Source organism: Dama dama, chromosome 12, assembly GCF_033118175.1.
Source record: "Dama dama isolate Ldn47 chromosome 12, ASM3311817v1, whole genome shotgun sequence".
In the NCBI taxonomy this organism is placed as follows: domain Eukaryota; kingdom Metazoa; phylum Chordata; class Mammalia; order Artiodactyla; family Cervidae; genus Dama; species Dama dama.
The window spans coordinates 34,382,940-34,407,827 of NC_083692.1; the positions used below are offsets into that span (position 1 = coordinate 34,382,940).

At 39.4% G+C, this 24,888-nt stretch overlaps 1 protein-coding gene across 4 annotated transcripts in view; it reads right to left on the minus strand.

Annotated features, from left to right (window-relative positions):
- PELI2 (pellino E3 ubiquitin protein ligase family member 2) overlaps positions 1 to 24,888 on the minus strand; it is a 194,619-nt gene that overhangs the window by 18,132 nt on the left and 151,599 nt on the right. For 3 of the 4 annotated variants that reach the window (XM_061156981.1, XM_061156980.1, XM_061156979.1), the window contains exons 3-4: positions 8,264 to 8,365; positions 1,168 to 1,365 (exon numbers count right to left, since the gene is read on the minus strand). In XM_061156981.1, coding sequence (XP_061012964.1) covers positions 1,168 to 1,365; positions 8,264 to 8,365 — 300 coding nt within the window. The remainder of the gene's footprint in view (positions 1 to 1,167; positions 1,366 to 8,263; positions 8,366 to 24,888) is intronic. The other variant, XM_061156982.1, reaches the window with a different exon arrangement.

Below are 24,888 nucleotides of genomic sequence, written 5' to 3' on the forward strand. Positions count from 1 at the left end.
TAAAAATGTTTTGTATGAACTTGTTATCAGGTAAGTACTAGAAGGAAGTGAAAATTTTTCATTCAACAAACAAAATTTCAAAATACATCAGGCCAACAGGTTGTGGCCACTATGTTTTGTTTTCATACGGATCAGTGTTTACATCATCAAAGGTGGAAGGCACAAGTGACTGGATATAACGGCAGATTGGACACCTGGCCATTCTTTCTTGGGGACAGAGCCAGATAGTGTTCACAGGACTTGGGTAAATTTGATTAAGGTAAGCCACTTATGACTGGTTTAGGGGTGGGCATATGACTGAGTTCTGGCCAATGAGACCTAAGTGAGTCTTCTGGGAAGCTTCCTGTAAAGGTTTCTTTGCTCTTCAAAGAGAGACCAGGAAGAAATATGGCCCTTGCTCCCCTTCTTCAGCGAGTTGTCATGCTGCGGGGAGTGGGGAGGGTGTGGAAGTATAGGAGCCATCTCATCCACACCAGGACCTCGTCTGAGGAAACTGGTGTGCCCAGAGGGCAAGATGGGATAAATCTGGCTCCCCTGACATTACAGAATCACTGGATCAACCAATCTTGCAGCTGGCCTTCCTAGGCATTTCTTGTAATACGGGATGACCCTTTTTTATTACCATTTAGGCCATCTTAAGAGAGCTTTTTACCCCCTGCAAAAATACCTTGATTCAAAAAGGGACTATATTAAAACTGGATAGTCACTACAAGTGTGGGTTTTTTATTTACATGGACAGTCTATGAAGAGAGATATTTTTAGTCTTTTAGCTTTGTTTTGTTCTTTGTGATATCACGTCTGTAATTCCCAATATTGAACAAAGTAAACTAACAAATTTTTGAATGAATGAACAACATTTTCTTTTGAACCCCCATTATCTAGATCTGATCATTTGTTTTTCCTTCTGAAATAAATCCCCTTAAATCTACCATACGTTATATGTGGTAATATACATACTTTTAAGAAGTCACTCCATATTTTATAGTTAATATGGCAAATATAACAATTATTTTCAGCTTTTTAATAAGTTTTTCATGAAAATGAAAATTTCAAAATCTAAAGCCAGAAGCATTTTGCAAAGCAAATATTCTGGCCACAATTAAATGTTATATATATGATGATAATGGGTGTTTTTCTAGAAACAATGTACTAATTAATAGTACTTACTCCAAGAAATATGTTTTTGGAAGAGTCGAATCCAGCTGCGAATATTCGTGCTGTGTAAGGTTCGTTCCTGTCACAGACTATCCTGCAGGCAAACCTAGATATGGTGCTCTGTGTAATCTGCGCTTCATCATTGTTCTGACTGCCAGAAATTGTGTCTGTAACGACGAAGTCGATAGGGCTTTCTGTTGATCTGCCCACCTAAATAAATCAAATTATAACTCATGATCCACTCATATCCAAAAATATGTCACCATATTCATCACATGAAATAAGTGTTCAGGATCCTTTAATATTCATTATCTCTACTAGGAAGGTTAGAATAAAAAATCTTAAGTCTGCTCCTTCTCTTGTTTAAGGGAGGTGTTATGGTAACCAACCATAACACCTTTTAAATGTTAAGAAAAAAGCTCCATTTTCTATTCTGGAAGAAAACATATCTCACCCCAAACAGGTGTATGATCAGGTAGAAACATAATTTATTACTATCATAGAAAATCATTCCTTTTTCCCCTCTTGTATTTCCAAGTGAAAAAAAAAAAAAAAAAAAAAAAAAACCCCGAGATTTTAAAGGCAGCCAGCAAACTAAAGCCCTATTTCCCCTACTCTTGCCAGGCTGCAGACCCCAGGGCCTGGTTTTTTACACTGAGTGAACCCACCTGTGACTCATGGCACAGCCCTACCCCAGGCTTAAGAGACCCAGTGCCTATTTCCCTTCCTCCGCGTAAGTGAGAACGGTGTAAAAGGCTACACAAGTCAGCCCAAAGCTTGAGATACAGTCATATGAAAGGTTTAAAAATGCTGGTCACAACAGTTCAATTTTGAATTTTTAAAGAATTATCCTGGCAAGGTGTATAAAGCTGACAATAATATTTTATTGGCTTACTTCCTTGGTAAGTTTAAATGCTGCCAGAAAGAATATATTTCATTAGCATGATCTTAAGAGTTCCAACAAAGCTTTTCATATTCACTAAATCCAAATAAGACAGGTACTTCTGTGTCCTGGGAAATATTTGTTACAGGTAAGGAAGTCCTCATGACAAAATACTAAATTGTCTATGTAATGATGTTCTATGAATCTCTAACTAGGAAACAGTAATAAATGTTATATATGCCAAAGATATGTCTTAAAATAATTTATATGTAAACAATATCTTGTTAAACATGATATTAATGTTCTCTCCTAACGGCAGTGACTCTGATTCTGAAGCTGTCAATGGAAGGAACACACGGAGCTCCAGGGTACATACATATATAAGGCCCCCGAATTCAATTTCCTAGGTATCTTTATCCTGATCTCAAAATTCTCTCTAAAGCATAAGCATTGTAAAAAACAGACATCTATTTTCTTTTTTTCTTTTTAACAATGCTTAATTACTTGTCCTATTAAAATGTTCCTGGAATAAACTAAACCACCGGGTTCACTGAAACTTAAATAGATGCATTTATCCTAAACATATGGATTTCAGGTTTAGAAAACATACACCTTTTTACAAAGTGCAACATAAAATTTAGATTATAAACTTTATGATTCATCTTTCTCAAGTTTCAGAATCTTCCCTCTGCTAGATTCACTGAAAAGCTGGATGTGTAACTCAGAAGCTCTACTGATTCAGATTGCTCTGATTTTTTCAGGCTTTTTTTTTTTTTTTTAACTACTCTCCTTAGCTATTTTCAAGTTTATAATACAGTATTATTAACTATGACTACCATGCTGTATATTACGTACCCAGAACTTCCTCATCTCATAGATGGAAGCTTGCAGTGTTTGACCAGCATCTCCCAATCCTGAACCCCCTGTAACTACCATTCTAATTTCCATTTTTATGATTCTGAATTATTTTCATATTTTACATATAACTGATATTATACAACATTTGTCTTGCTGTTTGATTTCACTTTAGTTTTTTAAATTAGAAAAGTAACAGATACACTGCAAAATATTTTACAAATATAGGAAAGTACACAGGAGACTATGCCAAACTCAGGAACAAATCTATCTGTCCTGAACCTCTATTCCATTGAAGCTCAGGAGTAAAATGTGAAAAGTTCTAAAACTGCCAGGTCATCACACGAACCCCCGAGCTCTCACGAAGACACAGGCCATGACCTAATTTCTGTCACCTCCGTGGAAGACGGCAGAGATATCTCACGCTCTGTGAAAAGCTCAAAGCTAAAACCACACTCCAGCACAGCGTCACACAACTGTTCCTTGTCTACAGAGATTACTCTCTTCAAGAAAGGCCATTCCCCATGTATTAAATTAATGTCTTGATGAATTAACTGAAATTGCCTGTAAAACATGACATTTTATTCCAACTGGAACATACTGCTAGGATCAATTATTTCAAGTCAGGATACTTACCTGAGTGGTTATTTAACATTTATCAGTTCCCTTCCACTTAAATCTAACTTGGAGAGTGTTAGTATATTTCTATACTTTAGGACACAAACCTCATGTTGCCAGAGGTGGGAAGACTAGGCCACTTTCCTAATGAAAACTCACCTAATGTGGAAGACTTGGAGCCTGTCCTTTCTCTGACTGTTGGATCCATCCTACATTATTTTAAGGTTAGTCATGTGGACCAGCCATGATGTATTTGAATTCCATTTTATATTCATATAGTAGGCACAGAGGGAATTTTTCTCCCTGCTGCTGACTGATACACACAGCATCATATGGCACTTTCAGTTGTGTATGGATATGAGAAAAGTTTGGGTTTGCCTGGTTGTCAATCAAAGTCAGTACAGGTAAAATGGTACAGAAACACCTGAAAGGGCCTCCTTCATCTTCTCTGGACAAATCAATCCTACCTGTGCCCCTGCATATGTAACCTTATTTTCTCACTTCCCTCCTATTACTAGGATGAGCTATTGCTGCTCCTATCCACAACCTATCTCTCCATGGGTGCTAGGCAGCCCAGTATTGTGCCCTTCCCAAGGATTTTGCTCCTGATGTTGGCCCCTTGCTCTGCTGAATCACCCATTTCTCTCCTAACTGGATCATACGGTCAGCCATCAAACATTCTGGAGCTTCTCAAATTCTGGGACTGTGAGGTAAAGGATTAGTTTTTTTGGTTTGCTTTTAAAATTTCAATCTGTCACTTAATATCTTTTCAAAATATAACAAAAATCAGTATTAGAAAAATGATTATCCACTTCAGTGTTTCAGGAATGTCAAACCACTATTACAAATTTCCAAATGCATGCCTTCCCAACTTCCTCACTCACCTCATCCTTGAAGTTTTGCTGCTTGGCTAAGCAGCCTGAATAGCACTGTTCTAGACTAGTCTCTCATTTTTAAAAATGCTTTCCTTTGTTGGAAAGCAATTCTCAAACTAGAGCTCCATTTCTCTGATTCTTTCTACTGGTAATACTGCCTGAAAAACTTGTCACTAGTTACTACCTCTGTTTCCTTACTCATCCTGTAACCCACTCCAGAGCCACTCCATCATCATGCTCTCAGCAGGCCTGGCTCCACTGAAACCCTGCTTGCTGACGTTTCCAGGGCTTACACTCAGCATGTCCCGGTACATCTGTACCTGGTATTAAGTTAATGAAACCCTTCCAGGCTAGTTGGTAAACAGCCTCTTTCTCTTTCTGTTCTCTCCCCAGGTTATCTCATCAAATCCCATTTATTAGCCCCCAAATCCTGATCGATCTCTTTGCTTCAGACTAGCATATATGATCTCCATGTGGATATCTAAGAAACATCTCAAATATAACATGTTTCCAACAGAATCTGAATCCTCTTCAAGCCCTAGTGACTGGCACCCAGTTTGCTCAAGCTAAAAATCAACACCCACGAGTCATCCTTGATTCTTCAATTTCTCCACGCTTATGTTTAACCTCATGTAAATTCTATCAACTCTTCCTCCAAACACATCTTCAGTCCTTCCACATTTCCCCACCTTAGCTCTAGCTGTCATCAGCTCTTTCTTGGTTTGCATCACCTCAGCCTCCAATCTTTCTCCCTGTTTTCACACTTGCCTCCTACATTCTTCTCTGGACAGTCCTTGGAGATATCTTAACCAAATAGAAGTAGAATTTTATCTCTTCCTTGTTAAAAAATCCTCAAACTCTTTACTTGGCCTAAAAGCCCCTTACCCTCTTGGCCTCTGCCTACCTCTCTGAGTTCATCTCACACTACTTCCTTCCTCCTCCACTCTGCTGTGGGGCCCTGGCCCTGCTGTAGTGCTTGCTTCTCTGTGTCTCTCTGTGTACTCCAGAATCTAGGTTCCATGAGAGAGAGCCTTACCTGTCCACCTCCAGTGACTAGATGAGGATCTGACACGTAGTAGGTGCTCAAGAAATAAAACTCATTAATGGAAGGTTATGACAGTGAGCTTGAACCTGGTGAGCCACATACACAAACATGCACACACATGTATACTGTTTTAGGAAATAATTTTAAAACAGTCTAACATTTTTTTCAACTACATAGATGCTAATGAAATGTTACTATCTAAAACTACTATAAACAAATAAAAAAAAACAAAAAGCCCCATCAAAACACAAGACATTGCAGCACTTAGGTGTGGAGCATATGAAACTTAGAAACCAGAGGGGGAAACGACCACTAACACTGGTTTCAGGACCTGGCCAGTTTCCTTACCTCCATGATCAGAATGTATCTGGCATCACTGCCTTCCCTTTTAGGGGCTCTGTAAGACATTTCATCACTGCCTTTGATTCCTTTTCTAAACTGTATTCTTTATATTCTACTTTCTCAATACCTATGTTCATTTCTTGTTCCTTTATTTACCCTTATTCTAGAAAATAATGACTAAGATCTTATTCTGACTATATTAACATATTTTATCAGTCTTAACTAATTTCTTAAATTTAGATCTAGGTTTGACTTTTTCAGACAATAATATTTTTGACTTCTGAGCCTATTATCTGAGTCCACTATTGGAAATGCAGTAAAAGGCCCTTTCTTGATTCGTTCTGATGTTCTACTTTTAGACATTCAGTTAACCTACAAATCATTTCGATGGGTAGTGGCTGAACAGCCCTCAGCAACAAGGTCCATACTTGAGAAATATGAATGCTGCAATGCTTTTGCTCAGTGATTTCTGTCAGTGGTAGAATTTAGACACATAAACTTGTTAAAAAAAAAATCAAGCTTATTTTAATTTTTTTCCTGCTTTTTAGGGCCTAAGAGTTGCTTAACTCTACTCAGATTAGTCTGACATTAATCTCCAGTATGTCCAGTTAGTCTGCAAAAGGAATGAGATTATTTCAGTAAAAATAACAAATGAGTTACGTTTTCTTAATAAATCTATTACCATGCCTTATTTAAAGCGGTTGAGTAGGTATTACGTAGAGAACGGAGAACTGAGGAGCCTTAAATCTGCATTCTGCCACCAATGCCATTTTTGCCCAATTAAGGTTAAGCTCTTTCTTTCCAAAGATAAAAATTTCTCAGTTATAAAATTAAGAGGTTAGTATAGTAAAATTTGGTATTTCTCAGTGTGGTCCATGAACTTCTGAGGGTCTTCAAGACCTTTTTAATGGGCCCAGGTCCTTGAAACCAAAATTAGTTTTATAATAATATGAAGATGCTGACATTGGCTCTTTTGGTGACAAAGCAATGATGTGATTTAGTGAGAATCAACAAACAATCCACTCAAAAAGCAGGTGGAGGACCTAAATAGACAATTCTCCAAAGAAGTCATACAGACGGCCAAGAGGCACATGAAAAGATGTTCAACATTACTAATTATTAGGTAAATGTAAATCATTTATGTACAATGAGATCTCTCACGCCAGTCAAAATAGCTATCATCAAAAAAATCCACAAACAATAAATGTTGGAGAGGGCATGGAGAAAAGGGAAACCTCCAGTATTGTTGGTAGGAATGCAAACTGGTACAGCCACTATGGATAGAGTATGAGGGTTCCTTAAAAAACTAAAAATAGAGCTACTATATGACCCTGTAGTCCCACTCCTGGGTGTATATCCAGAGAAAAACATGGTCTGAAAGGATACATGCACCCCAGTGTTCATTGCAGCACTGGTTACAACAGACATGAAAGGAACTTAAATGTCCATCGACAAAGAATTGGATAAAGAAGATGTAGTACATATATACAATGGACTATTACTCAGCCATTAAGAAGAATGAAATAATGCTATTTGCAGCAACATGGATGGACCCAGAGATTGTTGTACTGAGTGAAGTAAGTCAGGCAGAGAACGAAAAGTATTGTATGATATCGGTTATATGTGGAATCTACACTTGATCTTAGCCAAAAGGCCAAAAAGCGATATATGTGGAATCTAAAAACATGATACAAATGAACTTATTTACAAATAAGACTTAAAGAACAAACTTACCGTTACTAAGGGGGAAGGAAGGGAGGGGAATGGATAGTTAACAGAGTTTGGGATCAACATGTACACACTGCTATATTTAAAATGGATAACCAACAAGGACCCACTGTATACAGCACAGGGAACTGTCCTCAGTGTCATGAGGCAGCCTGGATGGGAGTAAAATTTGGGGGAGAAAAGATGTATATATAACGTATGTGCTTAGTTGCTCAACTGTGTCCAACTCTTTGCCACCCCATGGACTGTAGCCCGCCAGGCTCCTCTGTCCATGGGGATTCTCCAGGCAAGAATACTGGAGTGGGTTGTCATGCCCTCCTCCAGGGGATCTTCCCAACCCAGGGATCAAACCCAGGTTTCCAGCATTGCAGGTGGATTCTTTACCATCTGAGCCACCAGGGAAGCCCATGTATATGTATATGGACGATTGAGTCCTTAATGTCCACCTGAAACTATCACAACATTATTAATTGGCTATCCTTCAAAACAGCTGGCTCTAGAAGTCTCTGTTCTGTTCTTATTTTATAGAGTCTTTATTGCACTGAGATCTGAGAATGTAGTCTTTACAATTTCTTTTTGCAATTTTAGAACTGTTTTCTTAGTCTTTTGAAAACCAAACAGGAATAATTTTAATATTATCTTCACCTTTTTCCCTTTGGACATCACCAAACACTATTGTGCCAGGAGTTCTGACTATGTTTCAAAATGAAGAATCGAAGGAAAAATGTGGTAAAAATTTCCATGAAAAAAGAAAGATGTTACCTGAAACATATCCGTATCTTTATCATGTGTGTACTCAACCACCACAGTCTGATTCCTTGACAGAGTGTACGATATACTGTGTTGACCTTTGCAGCTGATAGCCTGATAGTGAAAGAAAAATATACAAAAATTCATTAAAATTTCAACAACTTATCACAGTTCTGCTTACAGTTAAGAGACATCACTCTATCAGCAAAACCCAGCACAAGCTAGTGGTTTCCTAAAGACCAGAGCCCGATCCTGCTATGCCCTGAATTACAGAAGAGTTAACAGTCACAAGACTGGATTTACCAAATATTCATCTCTAATAAGAACAATATTTTACTTAAGTCAAATCAAAGTCAATTTACTAGTTTCCAAGCCCTGATTTAATCACAGTCCTAGAAAAACATACATTTTCCCCATGTTACCTTAACTTAGTAATAGAATTTTTCAGACTAACATGATTTAAAATTTCTTAATTTATTTCATAATGAAACAGGTAACTCAATAACATTTTGTAATGGTATTTTTCCTATATGATAGGGATTATAATGAGACTAAAACAATCATTGAAAAAAAGTAAATATTCTATTAAAACTTCCATATAATAATGCACTATTTTAGCCAATGATAATTATATGCTGATCATCATCTTATTTAAATCTTGTATAAGCAGTTGCTTAAGCCAGATAGTTTTTGAGTTAATAAAAAAATGTAGCTAAGTTAGTTTTATCACCTCTATTTTTAGACTAGACGAAACATAATAGCCTTTGGTTTAGTGAATCTAGAAACCAATAATACAATATTGTTCCTTTTTCCTCCATAATGATATATTTCACTACATCTTAAGTGTGGTCACATACTTTTAAATTTCCAAGCTAACAAAAGAGGTTTATTTAAATTCTACTCCACATTATTTCAATTACACTGTCCATTCTACTTCAACCTAATTTATTTTCATTTCTAATGTTTTACATTAAATATAATAAATAAAACTTTAATAAGCCTATCTATTAAACATTTATTGAATGATCACACTGTATGAAGGCCAAGGAAGACTAAACATCTGGAAGTAGCTAGACATATATATATATATATATATATATATATATATAGAACATTAATGAGAATATACTCTGAACATTTACATTTAACTAATACAATTGCTTATAGTAATAAATAGTATAAGATTCCAAATCAACTTTGAAGTTAGCCTGGTTAACCTCATGGTTATTTCATCAGCTGCCCTCAAGAACGTCGTCATTGAACTGATGTTTTGTTGTACATGTGTCATGAAGATAATGCAAGTATTAGAAATAATAATTTACACATTTAATATTATTAGGGATCTAAAAAAATGCTTTTTAGATTATTCAACTCCAGTAATAAATACAATCTTAAATTTTCATTGCTCAGAGTCCCATGAAATCAGTGGTTATTGATACATGACATTTTTTCAAAATCAAATTAATAAAGAACTATTTCCAATTAAGATAAGTGGATGTTTATAATTAATTGAAAAAACCCACTTAAAATATTTTATTAAGCTCAGAGTTACAAAACTGATAACCAGGAGGTGATTATTTATACACTAACTTATTTTAGGATTCCTTAAAAAGTATCTATTGCATTTAAGTTTTCCACTTGCAAGTACACCAACTCAACTTTTTTGGCACATACGCTACACAAAATAACTGTAGTTTGCAAGTTATCTGCAAAAGGAGTTAACAAATGCTGGAACAGAATGCCTTTAAAAAAGTTGGACATTTTTGCATGATGGTACCCTCTTTAAGTCCAGTGTTTCTCAGACTTACACCAGAGTTGCCTTAACTGGAAAAGAGTTATGTGAGCCCCTGGGAGAGTAGCCTGGAAGCAAACTTCTCATGCTTGAAACATTTTACCTTGAAATCTGTCTGAAGTTTGTACTCTATTCTTTTAACATGCTGTAGTTTTAACATTTAAACATTTCTTACAAGTTTGCTGGGAAATCAACACCCAGGAAGACCTGCTGTGCCCACCCCATGACCTAGGCTTCCGGGCCACTCTGGGAAGTCCTGGAAATAGGCATTTTACAGGCCCTAAGTTGCTTCTGGCCCAGTTCTTCTAGAGTGTTTTATTCTAAAACTACTCCTGTGACCCAGACTATCATAAGAGAGAATAAGGCTATTTATAGAGAGAGTGAGCCCAGTGCCACACCTGGAAACAGACCAAAACCAGGGGAACCAAAGATCTAGACCAGCCCCTGTCGGAGGGGACCCCGAGGCTTTAAATGCTGATTCAGGACACCTTGAATGATGAGCCCATTTAAAGACAAACTACAATTTCAGACTTTCTCCAGTTTCCCAAATGTGGCTATAAATGTGGATCACCAGTCTTAGGAAAGGTGAATGCTTTGAGCATAGGAAAACACATTTTCTGAGACTATTTAATTAAGAAAGTTTTAAACACAAGCTCCGTTTTGGAAGTCTCTGGATTTGAGGAAGATGGAGAAGTGGGAAAAGAGATCCTACAAGGTGGAACAAGTCCCAGAAGGTGATGAACTCCCCACTGTGGTGGAGATGGCTGAGGAACTTCAGATCCCTGTGACCTACCTAAATCACTTCCTGTCTGGCAGGGGTCTCCCTCTGTCAGTGCTAAGTGGGGAGGGGAGGCCTTCCTGCCAAGAGCCCCACCCAATAGGCTGTACCTACAGCGGGGAGAAACATGAAGATAAGTTGGCCCCAGAAGACTGGATTTAAGCCAGGACTGAGGTTTGGAGCAAAAGGGGGCAGTCAAAACCCGGGCCACCTCTGGCCACCAGTGGGCCCCCCAGAAATAATGGAGGGCCACTTGCCTTTGATGCCATGAGTCAGGGCTCACATGATTTTGTGCATTCAAGCCTAGAGTCAGGCCAGACTTGGGGGTTTAAGGGAAGGTAAGAGAGCTGTTTAATAAACTTGGCACTAGTTTTTGCTTTCTCTCTGCATGTGAGACATTAAACTTTTCTGGGGTTAGAAAAGTATCATTTTCTCAGCAGTAATTTTAATATTTAAGATATGGGTCTCAGAAAGACAGTTTCTAGTAAGTTACAGATTCACTGACTTGAATCAATCACGTCAGGTATTTTGGAAATAAACATTTTCGCTTAGGCACTGAGTTGCTTTGAGATCTATTTTTGAAATATCAGAAAGGAGAGTAAGTAAAGCTGGCTTTCTCTTGGCACTCAACAGAATTCAGTACAAACACAGTTACTGTAATATACTGTGATTTCACTACACTTATTCAAATACAGAGACCAAGATCTTTAAAATGGTAAGGGGAACCAGCCCAACTAACCCACCTGGCAGACAATACTGACCTACCATATTCGTTTTTCTATTGTGATGGAGAAGCAAGGTGGCTGACACCCTCTCAGGTTACTATCAGTGCCTCAAAGACAGGTCTGGTCTTCTGTGGTCTCCACCCCTACCACTGACAGCATGGCAGGCATCCAAGGAAGGTTAGATGAGTGAATAAACTGCTACAGATTCAAGATGATACTTGGAGTGTCTTTCCTTGGGTCTTCACCACCTCTCCTTTACCTTTCATTAGCAAAGGTACCAACACTGACACTCTCAGCTCAAATTTATTACGTGAGAATTTTTTTTAAGGTTAAAAAATATCAGAATTTGACACTTAAAGATTAGACAATTACAGATCCAGAGAATAAAGGATTCCAACTTTATCCAGCTTAGGAAGTTATACACTGCTCAGATGCCCAAACCATGGCCCTTTCTGAGTCAGGACTCTTTCTTCCCAGCTGAAGACCTTTACTTTTTGGGTTTAGTCCTACTTGTGTCACAGGCTCGGCTCAGCTGAGTTATCCGCTGACATCCAGGCAACAGCTACGGTTGGTCTTCCTGGTTCAACTCCCACTAAATGACAGAGTCCTCCAAGCCTCCAGACTTTACAAAAAAGTTAAAAAAAAAAAAAGGTTCACAATGTCTACAGAATTGTCTTCCTCTTATAAGCCCCTATATACATATATGGTGGTTTAGTCACTAAGTCATGTCCGACTCTTGCGACCCCAGGGACTGTAGCCTGCAGGCTCCTCTGTCCATGGGGTTCTCCAGGCAAGAATACTGGAGTAGGTTGCTATTTCCTTCTCCAGGGGATCTTCTTCACCCAGGGATTGAACCCAGGTCTCCTGCACTGTAGGCAGTTTCTTTACTGACTGAGCTACCAGAGAAGCCCTATATATAAGCCTTTATAAGGCACTTATGAAGATATGTGGTGTTGGAGAAGACTCTTGAGAGTCCCTTGGACTGCAAGGAGATCCAACCAGTCCATCCTAAAGGAGATCAGTCCTGGGTGTTCACTGGAAGGAAGCTGAAACTGCAATACTTTGGCCACCTGATGTGAAGACTCATTTGAAAAGACCCTGATGCTGGCAAAGACTGAAGGCAGGAGGAGAAGGGGATGACAGAGGATGAGATGGTTGGATGGCATCACCGACTCAATGGAGATGAGTTTGATTAGACTCTGGGAGTTGGTGATGGACAGGGAGGCCTGGTGTGCTGTGGTCCATGGAGTCGTGAAGAGTTGGGCACAACTGAGCAACTGAACTGAACTGAACTGAATAAAGATATGTAATATGTAATGATATCAGAAAGGCAATTCTGCAAGATGCCTAACGAGATGGATTTATGTATTCACGGAAGCCAAAGAGCTTTCAATCAATTTTTTAAAGTATAAGGGAAATAATCTAATCTTTGATTAAGAAGCAGTGGGATTGGGGTTCAGTCACAAAGTAAAAGAGAAACCAACTGCTTTCTAGAAAATACTAATTTATTAGAGTTACAATTTAGCCCATTTAATTCAAGCCTTAAAAGGCTGCTAAGTGAGACTTTGGAGAAGGCAATGGCACCCCACTCCAGTACTCTTGCCTGGAAAATCCCATGGACGGAGAAGCCTGTGGGCTGCAGTCCATGGGGTCACTAAGAGTCGGACATGACTGAGCGACTTCACTTTCACTTTTCATTTTCATGCATTGGAGAAGGAAATGGCAACCCACTCCAGTGTTCTTGCCTGGAGAATCCCAGGGACGGGGGAGCCTGGTGGGCTGCCGTCTATGGGGTCGCACAGAGTCGGACACAACTGAAATGACTTAGCAGCAGCAGCAGCAAGTGAGACTTTATCAACTGTGTAGGGAGAAAAAATGATATTCATCACGGAGGCAGACATTGTTGGTTACCCACCTAATGTCTTTCACCCTGCTAGCTGAGCTGGCTGCTTACAAAAAAGCCTAAAAATGAAAAGACCAGCTCTTCCAGTCTCCTCTAAAGCTAGCACATGGAAAGGTGACCCGATCCTAACCAATGGGACTTGTGAGAAATCTGAGTGGAGTTCCTGAGTTGGAAGATGTCAAGAGAGAATTCTTTCCTTTTTCTGTTAATAGACAAAATGAATGATGATTGAGGGATGGCTGGAGTTGAGATGGCCATCATGCAACATGAAAGGCAGTCCAAAAGACTCAGAGAAGCAAGCTGAGCCTTGACATCTTTGAGCTGAGCCAAATCTGATACGTATCTGCCCCAGACTACTGCTGTGAGAAAAATGAAGGGCTTTAGGGTGCTTTCAGTTGGGTATTTTGTTACTTGCAGTGAAAAGCATCATTATGTGTCTCCTCCTGGGTTTCCTAATTCAGTCAATAGAGTAACCATATTCCAACCAATCATACTTAAAACCTTCATGTTGGGACTTCTCTAGTGGTTCAGTGGTTAAGAACCTGCCTTACAATGCAGGGAATGCAGTTTCGATCTCTGGCTGGGGAACTAAGACCCCACGTGCTGTGGGATAACTAAGCCCACGTGCCACAAGAGTCCCTGGACCACAGTGAAAGAGCCCGTGTGTTGCAACTAAGACTCGACGCAACCGAATGAATATAAAAAAAAAAAAAAAGTTTCGTGTCATCTCTCAGCCCTCTCTTGCCACTGTTGTCCATATACAGTTAATTATTACCGTCACTGGAGAAGGAATTGGCAATCCACTTCAGTGTTCTTGCCTGGGAAATCCCATAGACAGAGGAGCCTGGTGGGCTACAGTCCACAGGATCACAAAGAGTCGGACATGACTTAGCAACTAAACAATAACAAATTACCCTCATACTTAAAATTTAACCGTGAGTCAAAGGCAAGCTCACTGATTTTACTGCATTAAGGCACAGATCAAATACAAAGCAGAACAATGTGCGACATTTCACTTTTTCTCCTCAAATACAAAGTAGCTGTTGGGCAACCAGTAATTACAAAACTGATTTATTCCCCAAAGGAGTTTTGGGGAATAAAACCAGCTCCTTTATAGCCCATAACTTTCTGCTTTGGAGATTGCTGGTGTAATCTAATCCATTTTCCCTTGAATCTGGGCTGCCCATAGTAACTTCCTTGACCAATGTAATGCAGCAGAAATGACAGATGACACTTGGAGGCTTGCAGCTTCCCCTTGCTGCCCTCAAACACTTGCTCTTGGCATTCTAAGCCACCACAGAAGACACCTAATTCCCCAGAGGCCACCACACTACAGGAAGTCCAAGCTACGAGGAGAGTCCCAGAGACTGAAATGCCATATGATGGGGGAGAGGCCATGGAGAAGCAAGACCCAGACATGTGAGTGAAGGAACCACCCTAGAAATGGACCCTCCAGTACCAGCTGTCCCAGCACTTGCCTCGATCAGACATTGCTCACAGGAGCCCTTCCTAAATTCCTGACCCACAAAATTATGAACAAAATCAAATGGTCTTCTCTAAGCCACCAAGTGTTGCAGTAGTTAGCTATACAACTAATGGCAGCTGAACCAATCAGTTTTCATGGCTTGCTGGGGCCAGAGCATCTTTTCTGTCTTATGTGACTTACCACATAAGGCATCAAGGTGATTTATGTGTCCCAGGGCATGGGACAGCTATAGATAGCACAGTGCCTTTACAGAGAACAGGGGTTGTGTTTCTGATGGCACCTTCAAAGGCTCTTGAGTGCATATTAAGAGGTTGTTTGTGGCTATAACAAATATATATTTTTACAGTGACAATCTTCAGTTATCAGGTTAAAATAAAGTGAGAGTCACACTGCACACACCACCATTACCCAGATATCTGCGGGTGTCACTGAGGAAGCTATGATGTCCAACTCCGGCAAATCACATGTATTATGTACACAATGGGGCATGCCTTACTCAACCAGAGTCAGCCTTATTCAAGGGGATGTGATGTGATTTGTGTGTGTGTATGTGTATGAATCTGAGTTTCCAGTAAAACCAAATTCTCTTTTCTTCAAATCCACAGCATACTTCTATTGCTGTATCTCAGAACCAAACGACCCAAGGGTTCGATAATCCCCCTTGTCAAGACGTCCAGGATGCCGACTACTACAGAACTGATTACTGCTATTTTGTCACACAGCATCAGACTAAATCCAATGAGTGTGTTTTCAAAAGCAGCAGCAGCCTCTATAGTTTCTCTTCTTGGGAACAGATAGAATTAGTGTTGTTTTTGCCTGCCAAAGTAGAGGGCCAGACACCAGGTGTGGCTTAGGCATTAAAGGAACCTTTTCTAGATAAATCTCAAGTTTTCATAGAGCTGCTCTGAAGAGCTCTGCACCATGTGTCAGAACATGGTGACATTCTGGGATACTGTTCACCACATCCCGTCTTTCAGTTTCTAAGGAAACATCTCGGGAAGAAGTTAGAGATGCTCTAACAACCCATCAGATGGGGACGAGCCTAAAAATGTCCTGAATAGTCTACTCATGGAGCCAGAGACCCGTTCGTCTTTTGGGTCCCACCAAGAAACATAACATGAGATCGTGTTCTCTATAGCCTTCTAGACAATGTCCACAACTCGGCACTCTTTAATAAGGCACAGTAGATTAAGTACAGGCTCCCCAGCCATGTTTTAGGCAAGTTTATTTTAAGCTACTTTAACTGTTAGTTCTAATTTGTAAGTTAATATTTCAGCCCATTGTACAATTCAAATACATAACTATGCAAAACTATTATTGCAGAAAGGAACTGATAAAATGGAAAATAACTACATTGACCTTTCCCAGCCATTCTGGTTATAAATACAAACCTTCTGTGATAGGGTGAACTGCTATAGAAACATTTTAATTGACATGGAAAAACTTAATAATGGAATCTGTTTTGGGGTAGGACTGAACTGGGCCAATGAATGCAACCTTCTTTGTTCAAAAACACCTTCTGGTATTTAGAGCAGAAAAGTGCACATTTATGAGCAGATGAATAAGTCTGCTGTGAACTCTGTAGCATATTGGAAATAACTGATGAGTGACTTTACTACCCAGAGCACCATGTCCACTGTGTGGTGCTGGGGAAGTATAGGTGGGGGGGTGGGTACTAGAAGGTACCAGCACATATGGGCACAGTGTAGCTGCCCTATAGGTCTCTGGCATTGCTTTGCCTCATTGCAACATCCACTGATAATCCAGCACATGCCTGAACATGGGGCAAAGGGGAATATTCACGGCAGATGGCTGTCTCAATATGACTACTTGGTTTATCCTGCTAAGCTTCCAAGTTTACATGTACTTTGAAAAGTGAAAGTGTTAGTCACTCAGTCATGTCCGACTCTTTGCAACCCAACCCCATGGACTGTAGCCCATCAGGCTCCTCTGTCCATCAGATTTTCTAGGCAAGAACAGTGGAGTGGGTGGCCATTCCCTTCTCTAGGGAATCTTTAGGAAAGGAGAATAAGACCATGTGTGGACACTGCAGAGATCAATGGCCAGTGGATTCTGATGCTGAGGAAAAAGCCACGCTCTGGGCCCCAGATTTAGATCCTAGCTTTGTCACTCACCCACTGTAACCATTTCACAGAAGTCATCTGTTATTACCTTTATAATTTATCAACAGAATGGGTCAATGTCAGTAGCATTCACAACACTGTATTCAAAGCAGAGGGAATGATGTACAACATGGCACTGTCTCTCCTCAAATACAAACCTGGACTTGGAGCCATCACTTTCCTGTAGTCCGTAACACACGCTTTAGAGATCACTGTTCTGTTTAGCTTTAAATATATGTTAGATATTGACTGTATTAATGAGAGATAATCCTGGTTTGAAAAACATGTTTTTCCAGAACTAATGACTTTTATGTCAAGCTGACAAGTATAATTAGGCAATAAATCCTCAATCAGTCTGGTTCAGATTGCTACAGGGAAGATGAGATCTCTGCCATCCTTGTCAATTTATGTATAAAATATGCATGAGTACTATTTCTAAAGAGAGGAGGTGGCTAAAGGAATTCATAATTTATTTTTGCATAAATATACTCTTTAAAATATTCTATCTTTTCAAGGAGCCATATTTCAAATGAGTGCCCAAACCACGGCTACGATTACCAAGTCACAAAATGCCTACTTGGATTTCATCAAAATCAACAGTGTTCCATAAAATAAATAAATCAAAATGATAAGCCTATTTGTTAGAGGCAATGGCGTTGAGCTTGGCAGCGGGCCACACCCACGCCCGTCTGGGATTGGCTCGCTGAGCTATTTCACAAACCTTGGCAGAGAACCTAGTGCATGCACAGGGCTGGGGCAGACGCGGTCAATCAATCCAGCAAACACAGATGCCAGAGAGGATGTCTGAGCAGAAACGTGTTTCTAACTTGGAGTCACTCCTAATTACACTGAAGCTGGATTTGGTCACGGTACCAATCACAGGAGATGACCTGATACAGTTCAGAGACTATGACAACTGAGGGCTGTGGCTGGAGAGCTGGGCAGGGACATGCTGATGTGCCTCGTAGCGATCTGTTCCCAGGGACTTGTACACCGCTTACACCGATGGAAAGAAAACCGCCTTGAGGGCAGGAATTCCTGTCTTTATGAATCAGTCTTCGATTCAGGCAGTATACCGCATGGCTAAAAGTACAGATCAGGCTGGTTTCCGCCTTCACTGATGACCAGCTGTGGGACTCTAGGCAGGTTACTTAAATGCTCCGTGTCTGTTTGGTCATCTTACAAGTGCTGGTCCTGGGTCCAGGAAGGTTAGAGGTATCTCAGGGCAAAGATGCTTTAGCGACTTTTATATCCTCCCAGTTTACCACGAAGTGCTGAATGAAGGACAGGTTCAGATCCGAGTCTGTATAAACCTATTAGGCTATCCTAATGTGCCGCCCCCTGTTTGCATTATTTTGTCTCCTGTCTTTTGGAAAATAGGGAAGATGTGCAATTTTCCCACAGAGGACACACATCTAGACACATGAACAGGTTACCTTACCAATCACATGTGTGCACTAGTCACCATCAGTGCTGGTCTATTTCTAGTCGTGACTTTGAAAAGGCACACTTTTCAAAGTCATCACCCCACACAGGCTGCATGGCAGCTCCCACGAAGCAGGAGGGTATGAAGAAGGGATACAATCCTGATGGCGCAAGGCAGAACTCTGGAACTTCCCCTATCTCAATGCCCACACAGCAGAGGTCAGAGCTGCTGACTACCTAGGTAGTAAAGACCACTGTGGTCTCTGGAGAAGGATGGAGGGGGCGGTGGTCACACTCAACTGGCAGGAGACAGAGAAACTGACTTCTAACAAATACATTCACCAGAACAGCAGTTCGTTTTCTCTGGAACAGTAGATGTGAGCAAGAAGGGATAGAAGAAAAGATGAAGATGCAATATATTTTAAATGCCATGTATTTCAGTGAAAATGAAAACAATGATGAGACACCTCTTTGTTGTACACCTCAAGACTAGAAGAAGAAGAGAGAAACCTAACCGTGGTCTCTCATAACAGAAGGTAGTAAACTTTATGGAGACATATTTAGTCAGTCAATGGACAAAGCTTTAAATGATGGGTGTGAATTTGTCTATTGCAACATCTAATTTACTTATCTGAATATTTAAGTATCTGCATATGTAAGAGCTACCTGTCACAGGAGACAAAGCTAATTGAAAGAATGAACCCTAATAAATATGAATTATAAATAACAGAATCTTGCAAAATGACTAGGTTGAAAAAGTCAAATTCATTGTTCAGTAATTCCATTTATATACTTTTCACAAATAATGCATTTACTGGGTAAAACAAAGTATATCTTGTTTCCAAAGATACACAGGTATTTACCATAAACTATGTGTTACAGGGAGCCACCAGTAAATGCAAGGTCTAATTTGTTGCCATAAGCAGGCAAACTTCCCAGTGCTATAAACTGAATATGACATAAATTGATTTTATACTAAGATATCCAAAGACCCACCATAAAATTATTTTAATATGTAGGCCAGTTTATCAGTTGCCAAAACGATCCCTTGGGCACTAAAGAATAAAAGATTAAAACTTACCCTTGCCTCAAAATAAAATACAAAATTCTATTGATTATCTATTGTGGAAAAAAGCAAAAGCTCTCATTTAAAAGACATTTAAAAAAAATGAAAAGTTCTGGGGGGAGTTCAATTTTTTCCTTCATTTTACTTGGGATTTTATTTTTAAGGCTTGGCCTTGAAATATTGGCCTTAAAATTTGTCCATCTGCTGAAGAATATAATTTTCTTCACGGAATAAAACCAGTTGAATAAGGCCACATCAAAGTTATGTAGAAATATGAAAATATTTACTCTCAAAAGACAACATTTATTTTGGCAGTTGGTATTTTCAAGATGTTCAGCCTGCTGGAATGATGCAGGTTGCAATCCTATTATACAAAACTTTGAGTAAGACAATGACTGAAGTATAAGGAAACACACATGTACTTAACATGTATACCTGCCCCCCCGCAAGCCATTCATACATGCTTTGGATGTTCCTCCTCAAGCCTCAATCAACTGAACTTCTTAGAACGGCCTCTGTTATCTGTGTGTCCTTGGGCCATATTCTGAATCTATTTCTTAACCTGTAAAGTACAATACCTGCATTGATTGAAGAGTTGTTGGAAAACCTTGAATGATGTTTTTAAAGGGCACAGAATCTAGTCCCCAACAAATAATAATTATTATTCTAGTCAGCAATTTTTATGACTAAAACATTCATAATCTCTATCAGATCATTTAATAATTATATAGGGTCCTCCAGATTCTTGTTTTGGAAGGCAAAGGATATTGTTACACATCATTGCCTAACATGTGTGTGTGTGTTAAGTTGCTTCAGTTGTGTTCAACTCTTTGTGACCCCACGGGCTGTAGCCCACCAGTCTCCTCTGTCCATGGGATTCTCCAGGCAGGAATACTGGATGACTTGCCATGCTCTCCTCCAGGGGATCCTCCCAGCCCAGAGATCGAACCCACATCTCTTACGGCTCCTCCACTGGCAGGTGGGTTCTTTACCACTAGCCCTACCTGGGAAGTCCCAAAACTAAAACTATGCAGAATACCAAATGTTACTAGTGAACAATATGCTCCTTCCCATGCAACCCTCCAGATGGGTTGCATCCCTTTTCATTATACAGAAACTTTCTTTGAGTTGATACATTTTTTTTTTACTCAAAATTCAATCCTTTTTCATATTAAGATGACTTCAATTCTTTTTGTTTGCATTTCTTTGATATGCTCCATAATCTTACCCCAATCTAAATAATTTTGTTTTAGATGTGTTTTACATACAGCCTATAACTGGATCACATTTTTCTATGTGATCCAATTCTGTTAATATGTAAGTTTAGAATATTTACATTTATCAATAGGTACAAGATATCTCTATACTCTGCTTGTACTACTGTTGTTGACTTTTATTACAGAAAGCTTTACTAAGGTCTAATTAAGACAGTAAATTGCATCTATTTAAAATGTACAGGGACCTGGCTGGTGGTCCGGTGGTTGAGAATCTGCCTTCCAATGCAGGGGATGCAAGTGTGATCCCTGGTCAGGAAACTAAGATTCCACACGCTGCAGGGCAACCAAGCCCATTCACCACAGCTAGAGAGCCTGTGTGCCACAACCAGAGAACTTGGCGTACTGCAAGTTCTACACACTCTAGAGCCTGTGCTCCACAACTAGAGAAACCCACATGCTGCAACTGGAGAAAGCCCACGTGCCCCAGTGAGCAGCCCGGGTGCCACGACGGAGATCCAGTTCAGCCATAATAAATGCACAAGTCACTAATTTTTGACACTTTTTGTTGTTCAGTTGCTCAATCGTGTCCGACTCTTTGTGACTCCATGGAATGCAGCACACCAGGCTTCACTGTCCTTCACCATCTCCCAGAGCTTGCTCAAACTTACATTCATTGAGTCAGTGATGCCATACAATCATCTTGTCATCTGTTGCCCCCCTTATCCTACTGCCTTCAGTCTTTCCCAGCCTCAGGGTCTTTTCCAATGAGTCATTTCTCCACATCATAAAAGCATCATCATAATCAAAATTATGCACCTATCAATAACCTACCGAAACTTCCTCACCATGCACCTCTGTAATTCATTTCTCCCTTCCAACCACTTCCTCATGCCCAGGCAGCCAAGGATTTGTTTTCTATCACTATAGACGTTAGGTTGCATTTTCTATCATTCTATAGAACTGAAATCTTACACTATGTACTATTTTTTAAATCTGGTTTCTTTTATTTAGCATCATTCTTTTTAGATTGATCTGTGTTGTTGCATGTATCAACACTTCATTACTTTTATGCTGAGCAGTATTTTCTTATAGGAATATACTATAATTTTGTTCATCCATTCATCTGTTGATGGATATCAGGTTACTAGTTTCTGGCTACTGCAAATAAAGCTGTTATGAATATTTATGTCCAAGTGTTTGTATAAACATATCCTTTCATTTCTCTTGGTCAAATATCTAGAAGTGAAGTAGCTGGACATATGGTAGCTGTTGTTAAACTTTTAAATAAACTGCCAAACTGTTTTCCAAATTGGTTGTCCATTTTGTATTCCCATCAGCAAGGAACTGTTCCACATTCTGCCAACCCTTGGTATTGTCATCTTTTCATTTCAGTCGTCCTTATGAGTGCAAAGTGGTATCTCATTGTGGTTTTAATTTGCATTTCTCTAATGAGTAATGACACTGAGAATCTTTTCATGTGCTAATTTGCCATCTATATTTTATCTTTTTTGGTAAAATGTTCAATCTTTTGCCTATTAAAAAATTAGGTTATTTTCTTATTACTGAGTTCTGAGAACTCTATATATTCTGAATACAAATCCTTTATCATAAGTATGATTTGCAAATTTTTCTGTCTGGTGTATCCTTTTCATTTTATGAACAATTTCTTTCAAAGAGCATAAGTTTTCAATTTTTAAGTTTATCAATTTGTTCTTTTACAAATCTAGTTTGGCCTAAGAAATCTTTGCCTAATCCAAAATTACAAACAGTTTTTTCTCTATGTGTCCTTTTTTAAGTTCAGTTCAGTTGCTCAGTCGTGTCTGACTCTTGGCGACCCCAGGAACCACAGCACGCCAGGCCTCCCTATCCATCACCAACTCCTGAAGCCTACCAAACTCAAGTCCATTGAGTTGGTGATGCCATCCAACCATTTCATCCTCTGTTGTCCCTTTCTCCTGCCCTCAATCTTTCCCAGCATCAGGGTCTTTTCAAATGAGTCAGCTCTTTGCATCAGGTGGCCAAAGTATTGGAGTTTCAGCTTCAACATCAGTCCTTCCAATGAACACCCAGGACGATCTCCTTTAGGATGGACTAGGATGATCTCCTTGCAGTTCAAGGGACTCTCAAGAGTCTTCGCCAACACCACAGTTCAAAAGTATCAATTCTTCGGCGCTCAGCTTTCTTTATAGTCCAACTGTCACATCCATACATGACTACTGGAAAAACCATAGCCATGACTAGACGGATCTTTGTTGGCAAAGTAATGTCTCTGCTTCTTAATATGCTGTCTAGATTGGTCATAACTTTCCTTCCAAGGAGTAAGCGTCTTTTAATTTCATGGCTGCCATCACCATCTGCAGTGATTTTGGAGCCCCCAAAATAAAGTCAGCCACTGTTTCCACTGTTTCCCCATCTATTTGCCATGAAGTGATGGGACCGACTGGATGCCATGATCTTAGTTTTCTGAATGTTGATCTTTAAGCTTACTTTTTCACTCTCCTCTTTCACTTTCATCAAGAGGCTCTTTAGTTCTTCTTCACTTTCTGCCATAATGGTGGTGTCATCTGCATATCTGAGGTTATTGATATTTCTCCTGGCAATCTTGATTCCAGCTTGTGCTTTATCCAGCCCAGCGTTTCTCATGATGTACTCTGCATATAAGTTAAATAAGCAGGGTGACAACATACAGCCTTGATGTGCTCCTTTCCCAATATGGAACCAGTCTGTTTTTCCATGTCCAGTTCTAACTGTTGCTTCCTGACTTGCATACAGGTTTCTAAGAGGCAGGTCAGGTGGTCTGGTATTCCGATCTCTTTCAGGATTTTCCACAGTTTATTGTGATCCACACAGTCAAAGGTTTTAGCATAATCAAAAAGCAGAAATAGATGTTTTTCTGGAACTCTCTTGCTTTTTCAATGATCCAGCCGGTGTTGGCAATATGATCTCTAGTTCCTCTGCCTTTTCTAAAACCAGCTTGAACATCTGGAAGTTCACGGTTCACCTTTTAGAAGTTTTATATTTAGGTCTATGATTCATCCTAAGCTAATTTTTTTTACATGATAAAAGGAATGGATCGAAATTTGTACTTCTGCATATGGTCCAGAATCACCTGTATAAAAGGGTATCCTTTTCAATTAAGTTGCCTTTGCACCTGTATTGAGAATCAGTTGTCCATATACGTGCAGGCCTATTTTTGGACCCTATTCTGTTGATCTATTTATATATCTTTATATTAATACCACACTGTCTTAATTATCATAGCTTAAAAAAAGTCTTGAAAGGGACTCCCCTGGCGGGGCAGTGGTTAAGAGCGGATTTGATCCCTGGTTGGGGAACTAAGATCCCACATGCTGTGTGGCATGGCCAAAAAAAAAGTCTTGAAGTCACTTAGTGTGAATATTCCAATTCTGTTCTTCTTTTTCAAAACTGTTTTGGTATTTTTAGGTTTTTGCATTTTCAAGTAAATATTAGTTTCTTTTTAAAAAGTCTGCTGGAATTTTGATAAGGAGTATGTTGAATTTACAAATCAAGTTGGGAAGAACTGAAATCAATACTGAATTTTCTGATCTACGAACACAGACTTTCCCTTCATATATTTGGAGACGTGGTTTTTAGCAATGTTTTGTAGTCTTTAGTGTGCAAGTCTTGCACATCTTTTGTTAGCTTCATCCTTAAGTACAGTTATGAATACCTAGGAGAAATCCAGGGTAAGGCTCCCGTGAGTCTTGGGTCACAACATTTTTGTCAGTTGATCAAGATATAGCCTTGTTTTATATGGGTTTCTTTTTAAAGATGCCTAGTTTAATATATACTTCTCACAAATAATTAGTTGTCCAACAAGCAGAGTGTCACCTTGTTCAACCTCAAGTGGCAACTCAAATTTTTCACCATATGCTGCGCATGCCTACAGATGGCTGTGAATGTGCCATAAGTATTGGTTTGGGGTTACCAATAAATTCTAGTAAGTGAATGTGCAAATATGGCACCTGCAAATAATGAAGGTCAACTGTATTTTAGATGCTATTGTGGTATTTTTTTTTTTTTAAAAATTCAACTTCTAAGCTTCTGTAGTGTCTTAAAAAAAAAATCTGGCACATTACGGTCTGTGCTTTCTTTGTCTTA